General features: G+C 40.2%; 1 protein-coding gene across 3 annotated transcripts in view; it reads left to right on the top strand.

Annotated features, from left to right (window-relative positions):
- MARCHF6 (membrane associated ring-CH-type finger 6) overlaps positions 1-21,546 on the top strand; it is a 79,053-nt gene that overhangs the window by 34,845 nt on the left and 22,662 nt on the right. For all 3 annotated transcript variants that reach the window (XM_025867467.2, XM_073891090.1, XM_073891089.1), the window contains exons 7-19: positions 2,428-2,617; positions 4,266-4,327; positions 4,887-4,919; positions 5,999-6,050; positions 10,169-10,227; positions 11,665-11,745; positions 12,008-12,076; positions 12,157-12,231; positions 13,518-13,652; positions 15,495-15,614; positions 16,585-16,685; positions 19,811-19,948; positions 20,983-21,187. In XM_025867467.2, coding sequence (XP_025723252.1) covers positions 2,428-2,617; positions 4,266-4,327; positions 4,887-4,919; positions 5,999-6,050; positions 10,169-10,227; positions 11,665-11,745; positions 12,008-12,076; positions 12,157-12,231; positions 13,518-13,652; positions 15,495-15,614; positions 16,585-16,685; positions 19,811-19,948; positions 20,983-21,187 — 1,320 coding nt within the window. The remainder of the gene's footprint in view (positions 1-2,427; positions 2,618-4,265; positions 4,328-4,886; positions 4,920-5,998; positions 6,051-10,168; positions 10,228-11,664; positions 11,746-12,007; positions 12,077-12,156; positions 12,232-13,517; positions 13,653-15,494; positions 15,615-16,584; positions 16,686-19,810; positions 19,949-20,982; positions 21,188-21,546) is intronic.

Here is a 21,546-nt window from a genome sequence, read left to right as displayed (position 1 = left end):
TGGGAGAAGATTAAGGGAAATGCAAAAAAAATCACAAGAAGGCACTTCTGCTTTGCTTCTTAATTTTTGAGTGAGATTGGGATCATTGTTGGGGGGTGTACTGAAATGCTCTTTCATTCCCTTTGCTTGGATTGACTGCTTAATGCTGGCCTGGAAGTGAGCATACAGACTCCCTGGTGATGATGCTGCCATGCTGCAGGATGCTGAAGAGGCTCCCTGCTTTCTTGGTTCATCAGTTTCTTCTTATGTAAAATGCGTTGTGTTTGCTGCTCCCAGTAGCAACATTACTAAAAGTAGAATCAGTGGAACACTGTTACACAATCTGGTGCAGTTTCATTTTTTATGAGAGATGTGTGCTTAGGTTAGATGCAGGAGCATTTATTTGCTAGACGTGTTAAGAGATAGAGGATAAGATAAATGACGTTTAGTGTCTTGCGTGCTGAGAAATTAGGGGGCTGAAAATGTCAAAATATTAGCTATGTACTAAAACTATGCTTCATAAGATTTTATTATGAAAAATTGGCTCTAAGATACTCAAAATAATTAAGAACTTAATTTTTCATTTAAGGAACTTCTGCTGTGTCAGTGTGCAGTTCGATTTCAGTCAAACTCTGCCATACTTTTTTCTCTACAGAGTTGAGTGTAACTTCTCCTTAGCAAGTCACACATACAAGAAATGAGACTAGAAAGAAAAGACACTTCTTACCTAGTATTAATACTTTTATCATTGTATCTCATATTTTGAAACATTTAATGCAGTTGCTCTTTTAGAATCTTCATTAACTCCATACGGAACTCGGAACTCGGTGTTTTCCTACCAGGTGCCCCTTTAACTGTAACTGTCTTTGCATTTGTTCCTACCAGGTGCCCCTTTAACTGTAACTGTCTTTGCATTTGTTCCTACCAGGTGCCCCTTTAACTGTAACTGTCTTTGCATTTGGTAGGTAGCAGAACCCAGTTAAGAGCCGGAGGATGATGCATGGGGGAACTGACAAAGTCCATGTGGACAGGTTTACTTACTGAGCAGGAATTAGAAACTGTTTCCTCAAGTGTTTAACTGATAACAGAGAATTAAGTTACACATCTGTATGGGTATAAACAGATAGGTATATAAGTAAATATATGTTTGTCCCTGAGGCAGTCGGTAAAGTCAGGAGATGCCTTATAAAGAAGGATTATGGCCCTTTCCCAGAGCTCGTTGTGGGGTTTGAGTCTCATCGTGGGCTGCCCCCACCCTCCAGTGTGGCACCTGTGCTGGAGTCTGAGTTCTGCTACCCCAGAGTTAAAGAATGGAGACTGAACAGTACCAAAGACACAAAGAAATAGAGAAGTCCAGAATGATCAAATAAGGTCACCACCAACTGAGATGATGGCTGAGGAGCCAGAGATCATCCTAAGAAAAGCTCCCCAGGTCCAGGTTCCACGAGAGCCTCCTGGGCTTCCACCAGATAGCCTTGATGAACTCTGTGTCGAAGACCTTCAGATCATTCCATGAAGGAATTCTCCCGACCCTGCAGCCTCCAGGCAGAGGTTGCTGCTGGGCCCAGGGAAGTCCTTAGCCCTTTATAGGAGCTTGCTGGACAGTAGCTGAGACCCAGTGTTCACGTACAGGAGCAGACTGTGGAGATGCTGGTGCAGAAGTAATTCTAGGCTGTCTTGCCTCAGGAGCTCAGAGCTCAGGTACAGGGATGTCAGCCTGGGGTCGGGATCACTGGCTGAATCTTCGCTGCTCCCTTCTTGCCCAGCCTCCATGTGAAAAGCAACCAAAGTTCTCTTTGTTGCAAGATCCAACTGCAGTCATGGGAAATCTGAACCTTGGTTTTCTTCGAGTTTGTCCTTGTATCTGGACCTCTTGTTGGCCGAGGCAGCTCTGTTTCCTGAAACTGAGCTCCAGAAGGAGTTTCTCTGCGCTTTTGTTAAGATAGACAGCTTGCTCCTTGTTTTTACTCTGTTGAACGCCTCCTTTTTTTTTTTTTGCGTTTTGTGACATGTTATAATATATTGTTTTTATGTATCCAAAGAGGTAATGGCTTTAACTTTCTGAATTCTTGATTCTTGCTCTGCTGGCATGAATAGAAACTTCTGTAACCCCACTAGTAACTGGCTTGGGATGTGCCTGAAGTGTTAAAGTTAGTCAGATTTGTTGACCCATTTTCTGTAATACTTTGTGAAATCCTAAATTATACTGAATGAATATATACACGGTGCAGTGAGTTTGTTTATATTCTTATATGCCGAGTAGATCCAAAATCAGATGCTTGAGAAAAGGTGACTTTGAGAGGTGGGTGTTTTTTTTTTTTTTTGGAGTTTTAATAGTTTGTGTTCGTTTGCTAGTTTTGTTTTTTTTTTTTAACAGGAAGAGTGCGATTTGGAAAGAGCAGAACTGAGACAAGTGAGCTACATTTCTGGGCTCTTCTGTCATTTTAGGCTCCAGCGGGAGGAAATGGTGCTGAGAATGTTGCCCCTGAGCAGCCTGCGCACCCGCCAGCCGAGAACGCGGTGGTGGGCGAGAACCCCGAAGCCCAGGATGAGCAGGTGGAGGAGGAGGAGGAGGACAATGAGGAGGAGGACGACGCGGGCGGGGAGGACGCGGCCGACGCCCACAACGGAGCCCAGGGTAACGGCTGCTGGCTCCGCCGCCCCCCCCCCCCCCCCGCCTTTGGGGCCGTGAGGCCATTTCCAGCTTCCCTTGAGGAGAAGGACTGGCGTTTTCAAAATTTTATGGGTTCGGAGTTCTGATTCTAACCTGTTTTCACTTTATTTTGGCAGATTTATTTATGGATATACATATGTGTAAATACTTTTTTTTGTGAAGCAGGGCACATTTTGTGTTTTATTATTTATTTAATTTTTAAAAGTTTATTTGAGAGAAAGCGAGAGTGAGAGAGCAGGGGGAGCAGGCAGAGGCAGAGGGAGAAGCAGACTCCTCGCCGAGTGGGGAGCCTGATGAGGGGCTCATCCCAGGACCCTGGGATCATGACCTGAGCCGAAGGCAGCCGCATAACCGACTGAGCCACCCAGGCGCCCCTCATTTTATGTTTTAAAATCCTACTCTACACAGGACTTTTATAGGATGGCTAGGAAGGAATGATTTGTAAATTGTACTAGACTCTGATTTTTTAAAAGGAATTTGATACACATTACTTTATTCCCTTCCATTTCTCTTGAGTCAGCACAACTTTTAATATCAAAGAAGAATTCTTGAAGGTACATTGCAGGACAGATGCCATTAAGGAAACCATTTTCTCATTTTCTAGCAGTCTAACTCCAGAATCTAAAGAAGATCCAGGACCATGCCCACCAGTCAGCGGGCGGTAGCTCACCGTTCCCACTTCTCTCCTCCCCGCTCCAGAGTTTTCGTGTCCAGCACTGCACTGTCTCCAGGTCCACTGGACATTGCTGGTGTCCGAGTGACTCCTGGGTGCCAGGCACTCAAACAGGTCCCTGCCTTCATAGAGTTTCTGGTCTAGTGAAGAAGCAGGAGTACCCAAATGTACAAATACCTTGTGACACATTGTGATAAATGTGCAGGTTGCTCTGAGGCTGCTGTTGGGAGAGTCTGTTTTAAATAAGATTCTCCGGGTAGCTCAGAGTGAGTGATATTTGAGGTGAGACCTGAAGGATAACAAGCAAGTTGTGTGGTGGGAACAAGGGACCCTTGTAGGGAGCAGCAAGTCTATCTTCAGAGGCTCCAAGAAGGCAGCCTGCTGCTACCCTGGTGCGGCCATCCTTTCCTTCTCTTCATCTAACGCAATAGTTTCTTAGTGCGCAGCTTCTTTCTTCCACTCGTGCTCCACATACTCTTCGTAGTGCTCTCCTGCCTTTAAAATCTGGTAGTGGTTTTTCTGTTATACTAAAGAACAAAACAAAGTCCAGGTTTAACCGCCTCCCCAGTCCCCTTGTATGATCTGATCCCTGTCTGCCTTTCATACTGTATCTTCTGCCACCCCCTCCCCACCCCTGGAGAATTCTTGTTCCCTGGCTTCCTCGTTTTTCTCACATTTGCCAGATTCACTCTCGATTCAGAGAGTTTAAGTTCCTGTCTTTCACATAATCCTATTTATGTCCTTTCTGGCACTTAACCACAATCTAGAATCACCTTATGTGTGTTATATTTATGTATATGTACTCTTATTACCTAACAAGCAAATAATGTGGTTTAGCTTCTCATCAGCAGCTTGCAAAACACCAAATTAAAAGCATATGTTTTATTATTTATGGTTCAGGTTCAATCAGTAATCTTTCAACTACAATTATATTTCCAGATGACATGAACTGGAATGCTTTAGAGTGGGACCGAGCTGCAGAAGAGCTTACGTGGGAAAGAGTAAGATTCTTTCTATCATGCGTTCTAGTGTTTTAACCTTAAACTATGTGTTAAAGTTGGGCATATGTAGATGCATACACCAATTTTGTAGCTACAGTCATTGGACGCTGCAGTAGAACTTTAATTATTCTAGAGAAAATTGATGTGGTGTTTGTAGTGAAAATATTAAAAATATTATAATCTATTGTTGACTATTTTTCTGTTTTCTGGGCTTTAATACAAACAAATTGTGGATTTCTGTAAAATGAAGTAAATTTAAATTGAAAATATTCTGATACTGCAGTTGATATATCATGAAATCTTGTCTGGCTCCTTATCTAATGTAAGAATTAAACCCATGATGGAACTGTTTTGACTTTATAATCGTATGATTTGGAATAAAAGGAGGCCCAAATATAAAACTCTAATAAACAAGTTTCTTACTCTCTGAAAATGGTAAGCTGTATTGGAAAGTAGTAGGTAAGGATTATGTTTAAATATAATTGAAAGTGAGCCTTTTTTCTAAATAGAATAAAAATCCTGTTGCATCTTGAATTTATGCATATCGTTATTATTTCAGATGCTAGGACTTGATGGATCGCTAGTTTTTCTAGTAAGTAAAGCTAATATTTTTTAATAATAGAGTTGTGACTTAATTATTTATCTTAATGATTCAGCGATTTCAAATTTATAGTATGGCTTTTTATACTAAAGGTCACCATGCCCTTTGATTTTTGATTGCTTGATATGTTGAAGAAAGTCTGTTTTGTGCATTGAAAATATTGGCAAAGAACAAAGGTAATAGTATTTAAAATGGTCGTTATTACGTACTTGATTTTTAGAAAAGAAAATGAAATACAGAAGAACTTGGTGTTCTTTTAAACCTTGCAGTGTATTAATTAATGCTTTGCAGTGCTCATAGTGAGACTCAGTTTCATGTGTTAGGTATCCACTATTTGCCGAACCTCACCTATCTACCTTATTAGTAAAGAGGGGAAGAATAATTCTTTAAAGAACCTGTTCTTTAGGGGAAGTGATGCTCTTTTCAGGGTCTATAGTTTAAAATCACTTTGGATTTTTAAGTGGCTTTGGGTATCAAGATGACTTTAGCTACTTGTCGAAGAACCCCTGCTGACTGAAACTAACATAAGGTAGCAATCATCTTGATGATCACGCATAATAGGGGAAGGGGTGGATGAATGGCCAAGTGAGAATGAGTATTCTAAGACCTCTGCTAGGAAAATGAGGGTGCCATAGGCAGAAAAGGGACCAAGGAAGAGAAGTGATCTTGCAGAAGCCATGAGAACAAAATGGACCCTGGAAAGAAGCACTGTGTGATATACATTGATGTGAAGTTCAGAATTAATGTGATTTTCAAATTTTCCTCCATTTGGAATTTTTCAGCATCATTTGATTTAAATGAAATCTGGCTATTATTTATGAGAATCTGTGTAGTTTGTAGTGGCTTACTAATTTCTGAAGAGGAAATGCTTATGGATTTTTTTTCCGGCATGTAACATTATGAACTTGAATTTTATTAGGCTTAGTTTTATGAGCTGTCTAATGAAAAATGAGAAGTTGCACGTAATGAAATCTCAACATTATGGAGTGAAAATTTCAGTCTAAATGGAGTAGTCCAGTTAGACATGGAAGAAGAATTGAATATGTTTTATTAATGCTCTTTTCCTTTAGGAACATGTCTTCTGGGTGGTGTCTTTAAACACATTGTTCATTCTTGTTTTTGGTAAGTGGTGGTTATAATGCTGTTATTTATGATAGTATGATAGGAGTTCAGTTTTCTAGGAGCCTTGTTACAGATTTTGTTTTCGTTTTTATTTTTTATTTAAAGATTTGATTTATTTGACACAGAGAGGGAACACAAGCAGGGGGAGCAGCAGAGGGAGAGGGAGAAGCAGACTCCCTGCTGAGCAGGGAGCCCGATGGATGCGGGGCTCGATCCTAGGACCCTGGGATCATGACCTGAGGCGAAGGCAGATGCTTAATGACTGAGCCACCCAGGTGCCCCTTGTTTCCGTTTTTAAACACCAGAATATGTGAAACGGTTTTAGATAGTCATCCTGTATAGTAAGGCCCCAGGTATACAGATAACTTTTCTTTCCCAAGCAACATTGACCACAGTTACCTACCATCTCTGCTTTCTGGCATTTCCATCTCTTTTTATAGAAGTTGATTTTAGAGGTGCCTGGGTGGCTCAGTTGTTGAGCGTCAGCCTTCGGCTCAGGTCATGATCCCCGGGTCTTAGGATAGAGTCCTGCGTGGCACTCCCTGCTCAGTGGGGAGTCTGCTGCTCCCTCTCCCCCTCCTGCTCCCCCTGCTTGTGCTCTCGCATGTGCTCTCTCTCTCTCTCAAATAAATGAAATCTTAAAAAAAAAAAAAGCTGATTTTAGACTGACTTGAGAATATGCAGCATCCTGTCTCTGGAACTAATTTTGTGCTGATTATCTGTGTCCTCTTCCCTTTGGCCGAAGATCTTGTTTCTTTTCTCAGAATCCTGACCAAGGCCTTACCAGAGACCCTGGCTTGAGAGCTGTCACTAGAGATGGATATAGGCTCGAGGAGGGAGTGAACCTTTCCTAAGTGTGAAATCCTGTAGAACCAAATACCAGTAAATGCAGTCACTTCCAAACACTTTTCCCAACTGCAGCTGTGAGGATTCTTGTGACCACACAGGAATCCCTGATGTTGGGAGTAATCAGGGAAAGGAAGAGAGGGGTGACAGGTTTTTCCTGCTTTGAGAAAGATAAAAGAAACTGAATCAAGTAAAACAATGCCTTAGAATTCAATTCCTGCATCTGTCAAGGGAAAGAAAGTGGAGTCTGATAGAATCAGGCTCTTGTTAGATTGTGCTGTGAATTGTCTCTCCCTTAGAGACACCTCAGGCTACAGATCACTCTGTAGGGATAATCTTTGAGAAATTCCTTTTTTATGCGTGTGAGTTAATCCTTAATTCCTGCTGAGGAGGAGGAATAAAGATTTTCCAAAGTTTTTCCGCTGAATTCCAAGTTAATTGCTTTGGGTTAGGGGACCACATTGTGACTTAGCAGTTGTCTTCAACAGGAAATCATGTCAAAAAGACACTGAATTATGTAAATTTGAGGTTAAGACAAAAAAATAATTTCTGAATATTACCCATAAAAGAACAAAATAAATTTACAGGTATCTTGTTCAAAAAAATTATCTTGAAAAAATTCCACTGATTCTTAATTTTTAGTAGCTATTTAAGATGGTGCAAATTAATAGGAAGCTCCTTCTTTGTTTCCTTTTGCATGGGGGGTGGAAACATAAAAATGCGAAGTATTGTGCATACCTTTTTCATTATGTAAAATAATTGTATATAGAGAGTGTGAAACTGTTTTGATTCTTGGCTAAATTTTCTTTGAGAGGAAAAAATGATCTCTAGATTTAGTCTTTGTTCTTGCAAGAAAAGCTTAATGCTGAATTAATGTTTGGAGGAAAAAGTCACCTTTAACATGTGAATTATAGTGGGGCACCTCGCTGGCTCAGTCAGAGGAGCATGTGACTGTTGATCTTGGGGTCATGAGTTCGAGCCCCACGTTGGGTGTAGAGATTACAAAAAAAAAATGAACTTAAAGGGAAAAAAACCACATGAATTACAGAAAAGATAACACTCATTTATGTAAAGCAGATCACATCTAAGTAAATTTTTTTCTAATCCAACCTTCTAAGCTTATACTATAAAAAAAAATCTTTATAAATCTATGTATATTATACTTAGAATCTTTTGAAATGAACCAAGTTGTTTTCCTCTTTTTAGGAGTGTACGTTCCCTTAAAGGTGAATGGGTCATTGGGATTAAGCCACACTCCTGTTTCTTTCCTACTTGGGTTGCTCTGTTGGAATTTTAGACCTACATTTTTGGAGTCTTGTGGTTATGTACTTTGCAGAATTATAAACTTAAAATGCAGCTATCTCCTAGTAGAAGGGAATGATACTGAGAAAGTGACCTTAATTTCAGGATACTTACCTAGTAGTTGCTGTGTAATAGGATAGAAATTGATTGTTCACAATTGGTGCTTCAGGTGAGTATTTCCCTATGTAAATAGAGTTGGAACTTGAAAATTTGCCTTTCTCAGCGGTCTATTTGAGTCACTCTCGGAGTTGGGTGAGACAACAAAATGGGAAAAATTCTGCATATAGTTTTTTCTTACTCTAAGAATTTCTTGTGCTTTTTTTTTTGTTTTTAAGATTTTATTTATTTGACAGACAGCGAGAGAGGGAACACAAGCGGGGGAGAGGGAGAGAGAGAAGCAGGCTTCCTGCTGAGCAGGGAGGCCGATGCGGGGCTCCATCCCAGGACCCTGGGATCATGACCTGAGCGGAAGGCAGACGCTCAACGACTGAGCCACCCAGGCGCCCCGTCTTGTGCTTAAAATACACGTAATATGTTAGTAAAATGTGTGTATGATTTGTAAATTTCCATATGTTGGGAATACTTACTCAAAAAAATGCCAACCATGGAATACTTGATTAAAAAGGTTTGGTGGCCAGATCCCTATAGATTCACTCTGACTTTTGTCTTAATGATTGAGTCCCCCTCCCTGCTTCCCTAATAATCTATGCTGTTCAATTAATTTTGCCATAAGGAAGACGTAATTCAGTTTTATTAAGAAAGAAAGTAAAATTTTATTAACATGACAAGAAAGACTTGAAGAAAAGAGACTACAAAATTTTTCCTCTGAAAATGTTAAGGATATTTTTTCATTTTTTTTAAATATATTTTTTAAGATTTTTTATTCATTTATTTGACAGAGAGAGAGAGAGAGCACAAGTAGGCAGAGTGGCAGGCAGAGGGAGAGGGAGAAGCCGGCTCTCCACCTAGCAGGGAGCCCGAAGCGGGGCTCGATCCCAAGACCCTGGGATCATTACCTGAGCCGAAGGCAGACGCTTAACCGACTGAGCCACCCAGGTGCCCCAAGGGTATTCTTTCATTTAACCATAGTATTATTATCACACTGTACTAACCTAGCAGAATTTAGTGTTTCCTGACAATCCATCATTTTAAAAATTCCTAGATTGTCTCCGTAAGTGTCATTTTACAGTTGGTTTGTTTGAATGAGTATCCAGATAAGGTCTACACATTACTTTTGGTTGTTAAGTTTAAGTTCCTTTTGATCTAGAATATTCTTCTCTTTGCTGCCCTCATCTACTCCTACCTTATTTTGCCATTGATTTGTTGAAGAGACTAGGTTAGCTGTCCTGTAAGTGTCTTGCCTTCTATGTTTGTCTAATTGTTTCCTGTATGATGTCTGCCGCCTCACTCCTTTGTCTCCTGATTTCTTTTAAACTGGAGCATCTAATTAATATATTAGTTAACCTGAACCGGTTTGTTCAGAAGCAGCAAGACAGGTATACAATTCTGTCCCTCCAGTTAATCAGTTTTCAGGGTAAACAATTGATGGGCTATTTCCAGGGGTGAGGAAAGTGGTTTTTTTTTTTTTTTTTTTTTTTTTTTAATGTTACCTTTTTTCCCTTTGTGTTGTTTTTGGCTTTCCCCTTTTTGAGTATTATGAACTCATGGATTTGTAAAGTATTCTGTGTGTTTCCATCAGTTTTGGTCATTCTTTGATGCTCATGTCATCCTTTCCTTGGCCAGTAAGACCCTCTTCATGGTGGTTCCTCTGTCCTTTTGTCATGAGCGTATTAGACCTTGATATCTTTGTTGTTCTCTGGTTATAATGTCCTAGGCAGTACATTTTTGGCCCCAGTTCTGGAATCTTCCATTTCTCCAAAAAGCCCTGGTTTCTTTTACTGTGGGTTGGTACTAGGAGTGTTCATTGTTTTGATTTTGAAGTTTTCATTTAATTTTTCTCCCCCTTTTAGCATTTTGCCCTTACCACATTGGTCATTTCTCCCTGGTTGGCTTGGGATTTGAAGAACACGTGAGTATAATACTTTTACAAACTTACTTTCATTACTTGCCCCCAGACTTGATATTTGTTAAGTAAACGCTAGTGTTGTAAAGTTACTTCATTTCTCAGTTTGCCTTACGCAAAGGAATAGTTATCTAAGACGATCTCATTCTTTTTTTTTAAACTAGCAGTAGCTCAAGACATAGTAGGTCATGTTGCCAGCTAAGGAAAATGTGTCCTGAATCCCATGGTGCACTGTCTTCCTTCCTGTTGGGTGGGCCAAAGGCATACTACTGGAAAGTTTCTTTCTTTTTTTTTTTTTTAAGATTTTATTTATTCATTTGAGACACAGAGATAGAGAGAGAGAGAGCATAAGCAGGGAGAGAGGCAGAGGGAGAAGCAGGCTCCCTGCTGAGCCAGGAGCCCGATGTGGGGCTCGATCCCAGGACCATGGGATCATGACCTGAGCCGAAGGCAGACGCTTAACCATCTGAGCCACCCATGCGCCCCACTACTGGAAAGTTTCTTAAGGCTGATTTTTGACCCATTGCATTACCTCGCTTCCTTCTCTCCCTTTTCCTAAGCTTTCCCATAGTGAATTTAGAAAAGTAATAGTATATTAGTCAACTAAAAAAAAAAAAAAGGATTGGTCTGTCTTGGAATGATGGGCTACAGTGTTTTCTAAAGAATTTTTTTAAATTTTGACATTTTGTTCTTGTTTTTAGATAGATAAATATTTGAATGGTCAACTACAACTGTTTTGCAGGGGCCCCAGAAAGAACTAGTCTTTTAAGGAGGAGCTGACATTTCTGGAATGTTCTGTTTAGTTTGTGTCTGTGAATCCTGAAAGATCACATTCTGAAGTGTTCTGAAAGAGCAAAGAGATGTGTTACAGTATTTAACACAGCTCTCAGTTCTCACTGGTTGAACACAAGAACTTGAAAAGTTCAGATACGTGCTTTGATAAATTTGAGTTTCCAAACTATCAGCACTTGCTGTCTGAAATTCAGGCACCTAAAAGATTTGTCTCACTGTCCAAATTTTTACTTTCTATAAGCTGAAATGGAACGGATTTGGAGAGCAGGGGAAACTTAAGCAGTCACTCCTGGGGGCAGGAGGTGAGGTAGCTAAGGCATACCTGGCAGGTGGGCTGCTTGCACGGTGCGCTGCTGCTTTCATTGCTCAGCCCGCAGTCCTCCTCCGGATGGAGTAGAGTGCAGACTAGTGTCGTGTGGCTTTTGTTTTTGTGACGTTCAAATCACTCTACTTTTGTTTTGTCTGCCTGAGTAGATCGCTGACAGTGGGAGAATCTGGTTTGCAGAGATGTCATTCAAGGGGATTTTATGGTTGTCTAGTTGTAAGTTGCTGAGACAGTTCACTTTGAGTCTTCTTGGATTGTTTAATACATTGTTAAGCTGGGAGGTAGGCCAGATGGTAAAACTAAATTCTATTTATTTTTATTTCCAGGTCCAAGCATCTCATTTTGAAGGTCTAATCACAACCATAGTTGGGTATATACTTTTAGCAATAACACTGATAATTTGTCACGTATCCTTTAATGAACTGACATGGATGTTTGGTGATACTATTTTTCATACCAAAGAGTTGTTCCTGTTAAGGACAAAACTGTTTCTCTTCTTCTGTCCTCTCAGTAAAAGTTGTAGCTATTTGTAGTGAGGATGAGGGCAGATGAAATATGAAATAAATTAATTCTGTCAAATAATACCTAATTATTTAGGCAGCACAGGTAAATAAGTACCTTTTCTTTGTACCTTTAAATGCTCGATTTTTCCTTGACTAGATGCTACAGGGCTTGGCAACTCTTGTTAAATTTCACAGGTCTCGTCGTTTGCTGGGAGTCTGCTATATCGTTGTTAAGGTAATTCCTGTTAGACGTTAAAACTGGAAATGATTTCTCCCCATTTGGATGGTATTTGATGGTTTTTGTTTTTACTTAAGGTCTCTTTGTTAGTGGTGGTAGAGATTGGAGTGTTCCCTCTCATTTGTGGCTGGTGGCTGGATATCTGTTCCCTGGTAAGTTTATTATTCATTATCATATAATCTAATAATGTAAAGGTGTCAAAAAGGGAGATCTTTAGAATGGACTCCTTTTAAAGGAAACTCTATGTGATAATTTGCCTTTTTTTTTTTTTTCCTGAGAATGGATCATTGTGAAATCTTAATGTTACTAATTTTTCTTGAGTACCTGATTTTTTTCTTGAGGCTTTGTGCAAATTTTTGATGTCAGAGTATTTTGACTGGAACCTTTCTAATAACCAGTGAAGAATTTTCTTATTCATTTTACTCTTCTAAATTTTACAGTAATGCCAAGACATTATACACATAAGGAGAACAATCTGATAAGAACACTGTCTTTGTAATAATAAATTCAACTCTAACCATTTCTTTTAACTAAGATGCTCAGTCCTGATTATAATATTTAATTGCTGTCAGTGATAATCAGGTTTTGACTTTTCAAAAATATTTTATATGTAGAAAAGCTGCTTTTGGTTCTGAGATAACATTTTCACCTGTACCTTACTATTAAAACTTGTCAGGAAGGGCACCTGGGTGGCGCTGTCTTGTAAGCGTCTGACTCTTGGTTTTGGCTCAGGTCATGATCTTGAGGTCGTGAGATCGAGCCCTGTGTGGGGCTCTGCACTCGCAGGGAGACTGCTTAAGATTCTCTCTCTCTCCCTCTGTCCTTCCCTTCTGTGCACGTGCTTTCTCTTTCTCTCTCTCTTTAAAAAAAAAAAAGAAATGAACTTGTCATGAATGTAGACCTGTAACCATGGAAAGAAGGTATTTTTTTAAATTAATTAATTTATTTGCTAGAGCGCGGACAGTGGGAGGGGCAGAAGGAGAGGGAGAAAAACCCAAGCAGACTCGGCGCCAAGTGCAGAACACAACATGGTGCCTGATGCGGGGCTCCATCTTAGGACCCTGAGATCAGACCTGAGCCGAAACCAAGAGTCAGATGCTCACCCAACTAACTGCGCCACTCAGGCATCCCTGAAAAGTTATTGTTAACCAAAAATGGTTCTTCAGCAGCATTAGTAAAGTTCTTAGTCACCAACTGGTTCATCAGTCTTGCTTCTTATATTTAAAATTTTAAAGTGTCATTTTACATCTTTGAACTAATATCCAGCCTTGTATCATTTGTATTTCTGTGACACCATGAAATGCCATTAGAAGAACTGTAGTCCTAGAACATCATAACCCATACGTATAGTGATTTGTTCACTTCCTGGAAGATGGAGATGTTAATTTGGCAAATGTAAGTGGTACAAATGTCTCTCACCTGTTCTGTTTTGGTTTAGGAAATGTTTGATGCTACTCTGAAAGATCGAGAACTGAGCTTTCAGTCAGCTCCAGGTACTACCATGTTTCTGCATTGGCTAGTGGGAATGGTGTATGTGTTCTACTTCGCCTCCTTCATCCTCTTGCTGAGAGAGGTAAGTTCTGCAGGGAAACGCCGACACTGTAAATTTATGGGAAGGACTTTTGTTTTAACCGCAAGTCGTGCCTCAAAGGCTATGATGATTTCCTAACTAATTTTCTCTATTATTTTTGTCTAAGAGGGAGTAACTGGTAGGTGAGTTTGGCTTTATTTCTTTAAACTCTTTTTAGTCATTTGTCTCAAAAATTGACAAGTTTTAATATTTCTAAAATTACAAGTTTGAAAGATGAGTAGATTGAGGGAAAAAACTAAAAGCATTTGCTTTATTTGGTAGTTATTGCGACCATCTTCTCATACAAATTTTTGGAATTTTATGTGATGTGAGTCTGTCTTGGACTTCATTCAAGGAAATACAGTGCTGGAAATACCCAAAGGGGATATGGTTTTGCAGGATCAAAATGTAAGATACGTAATCACGCACCTTAAGTATGGAATTACAGTGAGGGTCCTTTATGATTCCAGTTTCACTTGCCTGATGGGTACTTGTACTCGTCCTAGTTTTAGAATATAGTCCTTACTGATTTGAAGAGACTGAAAGTAGGGTCAGTATTTAATTAGTATATATCTCATGCTCAGTCATTCTGATGCAGTGGGAAGTATCAAAATGAGTAATTTTGACAAGTATACTTGCTGCTGCGCATTCTTTCCTCAAATATTACTGCATGTTCACTCTGGGCCAGATACTGTGCTGATGTGTAATAGTAAGAAACAAAGAGAGGATCCCCATTCTTTTTGATCGTATATCCTGGGAAGGAATACAGCCATTGGACAAGTCAGCTTACTCTACATTGAAAGAGGTGATGGAGAAATGCAAGGGGGAAAATGTGCAGGGCTGCCAGAGGAGGCCGACTAATCCAGTGTGAATGGAATACAAAAGCATCAAGGCTTAATGCTATTCTTGGTGTACTTTGTTCTTTGAGATATTGAGGAGTTAAGAAGCGGGCTGGAGTCAAAATGTTCTCCTGAATTATATAGTGTAAGTTCAGTAAAGTCTATTTGCAGATAAAACTTGTATTCTTTCTTTGAAACAAGTGATTGAGACTAACTTAATCTTTTCAAAACTGTAATTACGTATAACCTCTGAAATACCCTCTTAAGTGATAAAATGTTTTTACATCGAAGATTTTCATCTCCTCGGTGTGGTGGTTTTTTGTTGGTACAGAATCCTAGTATTGGGGAGCTGGATGGAACCTTAGAGTTCATATACCCCCTCACTTGGAAAATGGAGAAATACAGTTTGGGCAGTTGAGAGGCTTTACACGGGGTAACTCAGTGAATTGAACCACCCAGGGCTGATACCCAGATTCATCCATTGCCCTGTCACCCACAGCCTCTTGGGTTGGTGATTTCCATTGAGAAAGGGAAAAAAGATGTAGACAGTAGAATGAAAATGCTGAGAAGCTTTAGGATTTCTTAATTAACAAGATAACTCCTCTCAGGAGTGTAAGACTGGAATCAGATCTTCTATTTAGAACATTTATAAATTGCAACATATTTCTTTTTTTACCAGATGATGCAATATAGTGACAGTGTTTTAAAAAAAAGTATTTGCTTTTCACCTCAGACTTAGATTTCTTGACAAATTGTACTTAATAAATTTTTTTTCATTGAATGATTTAAAGCATCAAAGGACATCAAACACAAGATAGTTTTCATATAGGTCCTGATTTAGGAACTTGTTTTCATAGGAAAGCCATGTGAATTTTCTGGGGCCCATTTTATTATGAAGCCAAAATTTTAAGAGCTTATTTTTATGTTAATATTTTAGCTCATATACGGAGTCTGAAGATATTGGTAAAAAAAAAAAATTTATATATATATACATGTATATTTGCAGGTACTTCGACCTGGCGTCTTATGGTTTCTAAGGAATTTGAATGATCCAGATTTTAATCCAGTACAAGAAATGATCCATTTGCCCATTTATAGGCATCTCCGAAGATTTATTTTGTCAGTGGTAAGCATACCTTTTTACTGATTTTTAAGTAAAGTGTGCTACCCTTTTGTTTTGTTGGGGATTTTTGGGGTCAGGGATTGGTAGAGTAGATACATTGAATAATTTATGTTTATCAAAGCTTGTAGAACTTCTTTGTTAAATAGTTTTATTGGTTACTTCAATAACATAAATAAAATGTTTACTAAGACAAAAATGCCCTCTAGTTTTTTAGTAGTATAATTGCCAAATTATGGGTTTCTGAATTACATTTAATATGCATTGGAGCAGTGGAGATTCATTAATAGGTTTTAAATTAAACTCTTTTTTTAAGAGTTTATTTATTTATTTGACAGAGAGAGAGAGATCACAAGTAGGCAGACAGTCAGGCAGAGGGAGAGGGAGAAGCAGGCTCCCCGTGGAGCATGGAGCCCAATGCGGGGCTTAATCCCAGGACGCTGAGATCATGACCTGAGCCAAAGACAGATGCTTAACCGAGTGAGCCACCCAGGTGCCCCTTAAATTAAATTCTTACGGAAGTACATCAAGGCTTCTTCCCATCTGGAAGAAGAAATTACCTAGTTAAAACTTAAGTTTTTCCAAAATAAAATTTAAAAAGCAATATTGTGCCGTTTGGAAAGTTTGTAGCCATTAATATGGGTCATGTCTTATAATACTTCCAAATGATTTATTAAGTTGCAGACAACTCTCATCCTTCGTTGTAAGTTTCTGACTCTCTTCACATACCATGCAGTGATTATTCTTTGTGGCTCCTGTGTTTGAGCCCTTGTGTCCTAGAGAGAGAGAGGAACAGCCTCCCTAGGAATGCATTCTTTTCACAGAGTGACCCATGTATATAGTGTGTGGAGTGAGAACGCTCTGGACCCTGGGTGGGTGTAGACTTGGATTGTGTATTGGTTGGGTATGTGCAGGAGTCTGCTTGTCTCTCATGGGAATGATTTACAGTGCTGTCATGCCTTTTTTCTTACTGCAGATTGTCTTTGGCTCCATTGTCCTCCTGATGCTCTGGCTTCCTATACGTATAATTAAGAGTTTGCTGCCTAATTTTCTTCCATACAATGTCATGCTCTACAGGTGAGTTTTTGAAATTTGGAAGCTTTACTAATTTAGCTCTGTTGATATCCAGAGTCCATACATTTAAAACATTCATTTCTAAACAGATACTGGAAATCATTTGATAGTTGAATTTTGCCATTTTTGATTATATAAGCATTAGTTTAGCATTTACATTTTCCAAAGGAAGACTTACTTATTTTTCTGCAAATGTATGCCTGTGTTCAGCATTAAAATGTTTACCATACTTAATGAGAGCATGTTGGCCACAAACATCTTTATATGAAAAGCGTATCATATACACCATAGTTGTATAGTTAATTATAGATTAAAAATAAGATATAAGGCTTATGGTTATAAAATCTTTTTGATTTAAAAGCTTAAGTCAGGGCACCTGGGTGGCTCAGTTGGTTGGGCGGCTGCCTTCGGCTCAGGTCATGATCCTGGAGTCCTGGGATCGAGTCCCGCATCGGGCTCCCGGCTCAGCGGGGAGTCTGCTTCTCCCTCTGACCTTCTCCCCTCTCATGCTGTTTCTCTCTCTCTCTCTCAAATAAATAAATAAAATCTTTAAAAAAAGATAAAAAATAAAAGCTTAAGTCACCAAAAACCTGTTTTCTACCACTCCTCGTGTATTCCTTTTTTTAGTGACTTGCATTATCCTTTCAGTTACCTGAACAGAAATCTGCCAGGAAATTTGGATTTCTTCCTCAGATTTCTTTTTTCCTTTTTTCAAGATTTTATTTATTTGACAGAGAGAAGGTGCACAAGCAGGGGAGTGGCAGACAGAGGGAGAAGCAGGTTCCCACTGAGCAGGGAGCCTGATGCGGGCCCTGATCCCAGGACCCTGGGATCATGACCTGAGCCGAAGGCAGATGCTTAACCGACTGAGTCACCCAATTATTTCTACTTGGTCTTTAAATCTTTTAAGTCTCATTTTATTTTTTTAAAGATTTATTTATTTATTTTAGAGCATGTTAGTGGGGGAAGGGACAAAGGGCGGGGAGAGAATCCTCAAGTACACTTCCTGCTAAGCATGGAGTCCCAAACAGGCTTGCTCCCAGGACCCTGAGATCATGACCTGAGCTGAAATCAAAAGCTGGACACTTAACCCAACTGAGCCACCCAGGCACCCCAAGTCTCCTTTTAAAAGATCTTTTATCTAATCCAACTTGATTTACCACTTCCTTAGTTTAGGCCTTCCTCTTGTTCTCCATTTATAACCCATCCTTAACACCCTGCCTCTCCATAATCTACGTGATAATATCTGGGTCATTTAGAAAGACATGCAAGGCTTGGCATTATCTCACATTGACTTTCCAGTGTCTTGTCGCAGCATTGTCTGACTTGAATTCTGTTCTCCAGCCATGCTCCCTTCCATTAAGTCTCCCTAAAATACTTAGCTATTCCTTGTTTTTCCCTTTCTGTTTGGAATAACCTTCCTCCCCCTGTTTGCCTGGCAAGCTTTTGTTATCTTTCCTCAAAATCCAAATTAAGGTTTTATTCTCTGAGTTTTTCCCTAACTGAATCGTTACTCCGTCCTTATGTATTTGGATCTGGTCATGGAACCAGGAAGCACAGGTTTTGGCTTTAGATTTGTTAGGATAGACCCATTTTGGTAGTCAGTTATACCTAGAAGTTTAGCAAAGTTTTTGGACTATATGGTGGTTTTTACTCCCGTTCTTCCATTGAAAACAGTTGAGGGCCCATGATATGCCTGGTACTTTTCTGTGCACTACATATATAACAGTGAACAAAACAGAATCAGGAAAATTCTGTTCTTGTGGTGCTTACATTTCAGTGAGGGGGAGACAGCCATAGAAATAGATAAAACATAGTATAGTATATCAGGGGCCATAAATACTGTGGGGAAAAATGAAGCAGACAAAGGGAATAGAGAGAGTAGTCAGAATGGGGTTGTAATTTAGAAGTGACTGATGAGGACCTGAGGAGGGGACAGTTGAGGAAAGCCTTGAAGGAGTACTGAGGGAGTGAGCCATGTGGATTCCTGGAGGTGGAGTGTCCTTGCAGGGGGTCGGGCAAGTGCAGTGACATTGAGGTCTGTTTGAGGAGCAGCAGGAAGGCCAGTTTGGCTGGAGTAGAAGGAAAGCATGGTAGTTGACTCTGAGGTCAGAAAGGTCATTGGGAAGTCAGATCCTAGAGAGGCTTCTAAGCCAGTGTAAGCACTTCGGCTTTAACTTGAGTGATTTAGGGAGTTCTTGGAAAGGTTGGAACAGAAGAGTGATCTGGTGCAGGTTAACGAGTATCACTGTGGTTGCTGGAATGAGAAGAGACTGGCTCAGGGTGGCCAGGGCAGGAGCAGGAAGCCAGCTGGGAGGATAATGCCGGGATCCTGGTGGGAGGGGAGGGTGGCTGAGGTGAAGGAAGTAGCCATGGAGGTCATGAGAATTGAGATTTAGGGTGTTCTTAGGGTCCACTCAGTAGGACTCTTGCTGTTTGAGTGTGGAGTGAAAAAAAGGCAGTCAAGGATGGACGTTCCTGTCCTGAGCATCTGGAAGAATGGAGTTGCCATTTACTGAGGTGAGGAAGGCTGTGGGGGAACAGGGTTGAAAGGGAAGAGTGGGAATTTGATAATGATCAATTTAAGATGTCTAACGTCTGTAGGAGAAATTGAGTTGGCACTTTGGATATAAAGTTGGGAGTTAGGGTAGATGTCGGAGTGGTACATAGAAATTTACAGAAACATGGTATTTTTAAGCCACATGAGTTTGCATTTATCCAGAGAGCTTGCATAGATGAGAGGAGAGAGGATCAGAGCCTGGGACCGTCATTGTCTCCAGCCCAGGGAGCTGAAGGACAACTAACAGATCTAGAAAGGCATCTAGGGAGAATGTGTTTTGAGCAAGGAGTGACCAGTTGTGTAACATGCTGCTATACAGCAAGTGAGGTGAGCACCACGACTGATCATCAGATTTAACGACACCAAGGTGATCCTTGTGGGGAGCAGTTCTGGAGGAGTCAGAGGGGGAAGCCTTGCTGGCTTCAAGGGAGAATTGGGGAGGGGTGTTAACGACGGTGAGTTCATAAGACTCTTCCAAGGAGTTTTCCCATCAGATGTTTAACATTGATATAATTATAATGGAAAATAGATTCACACTGTAAATTACAGCTGTTTATAATTGTCTTAGTGATGCTCCAGTGAGTGAACTGTCCCTTGAGCTGCTTCTGCTTCAGGTGGTCTTGCCAGCGCTGCTTGAACAGGGACACACGCGGCAGTGGCTGAAGGGGCTTGTGCGAGCATGGACTGTTACTGCTGGATACTTGCTGTAAGTAGGCCCGTGATAACCCTTCTGACAGAGTGTGTTCCATGCCCCCCCGCCCCCCCCAGGAAATAGTAGTTTTAAGAAGAGACCATTTAGTGGTATCGGCAGGTTGTATATGATACTTTTTAATTCTTAATTTTTCTCATTTTTCTAATTATTATTGTCCGTTCTTTTATGGAGAAGGTATGCATGTTTTTACCCTCTTACAGAGGTTTGCGGCTGGCCCAGGTTCTTTGCCTGCATTACACAGGGTATAAGTAAACATTTTTTTCAGTGCATTAAAAGCAAACCAACTTAATCCTGATTATTTTTTAAATTTTATTTTATTTAAAGATTTATTTGTGAAAGAGAGAGCGGGGGTGGGGGCGGGCAGAAGGAGAGGGAGAAGCAGACTCCCCACCAAGCAGGCAGTCCAACAGGGGCTCCATCCCAGGACCCTGGGATCATGACCTGAGCTGAAGACAGAAGCTTCAATGACTGAGCCACCCAGGCGCCCCAACCCTGATTATTTTAGAAGTCCTATCCTGGCAAGTGGTTTCTCCGGCATTTAGTCAACATGTTGCCTTTATTTTTTTCAAGCTTTCCATATTAGATACTTATTTTAAAGTTGGATCTTTGTAATTTAAATGTTTCTTTCAGAAAATATGTGGTATTCTGCAGAGACCTTACTGTGAAATCTGCATTTGGTTGCATTGGGTTGAGCAGGTGCCTGTCTCTGCCTGCCCCAGGCCGCCGCCTCCTTGCCCTTGCGTGTTTGCCGTGACCGTGACCGAAGTGTGGTCTGGAGGCTGTAGCTGAGCCCCACGCCACAGCAGACACAGTAGCTGAGCTGGATTTGTGGGGTGTTGTGGACATTAACATTAAATTTGGAAAGGTTTACTTTAAAGCAGGTACCAACATTTAGACCAGAATGAAGTACTTAACATTGCTGTGTACAGATTCTACTTGTACATTTTCTACCTTAAGTAATAATAAGAAAGTAAGTCTCATATCTGCTGTTTATTCTGATCTGAAGTGAGAATGTAATTTTTACACAGGGATCTTCATTCCTATTTATTGGGAGACCAGGAAGAAAATGAGAACAGCGCAAATCAACAAGTTAACAATAACCAGCATGCTCGAAATAACAACGCTATTCCTGTGGTGGGGGAAGGCCTACATGCAGCCCACCAAGCCATACTCCAGCAAGGAGGGCCGGTTGGCTTTCAGCCTTATCGTCGGCCTTTAAATTTTCCACTCAGGGTAGGTACTAGAAGACTTAAATGGAAGTCAAGTTTTTTTCAAATTTCTTTTGAGAAATTTGGTGTTGATATTAGTGCTATTTAGCATGTAGTTCTCTGTATAGACATATCTTACAGTCTCCTGACAAGAACCTCTATTTCTCCCATTAGCAGCCTGATATATGTAAATGTCAGATAAGTTTATCAGATTTTAGAGATGGATCATAGTGTTGAGATTGTGTGCTTTAGCTCCCTACTGTTTGAAAGCAGCAGTGTTAAAGACCCTAGTGAAAATAAGAAATTAACATTATTGATCTAGTTTAGCTATGTGTCAGGAACTGGAATGGGCATTCTCATGTTTTTCCCACTTACTATCCATCC

The sequence above is a fragment of the Callorhinus ursinus genome, unplaced genomic scaffold (genome assembly GCF_003265705.2).
Source record: "Callorhinus ursinus isolate GAN/ISIS: 27379988/994484 unplaced genomic scaffold, GSC_fseal_2.0 scaffold3, whole genome shotgun sequence".
Lineage (NCBI taxonomy): Eukaryota > Metazoa > Chordata > Mammalia > Carnivora > Otariidae > Callorhinus > Callorhinus ursinus.
This window is presented reverse-complemented; position numbering and strand designations above follow the sequence as displayed.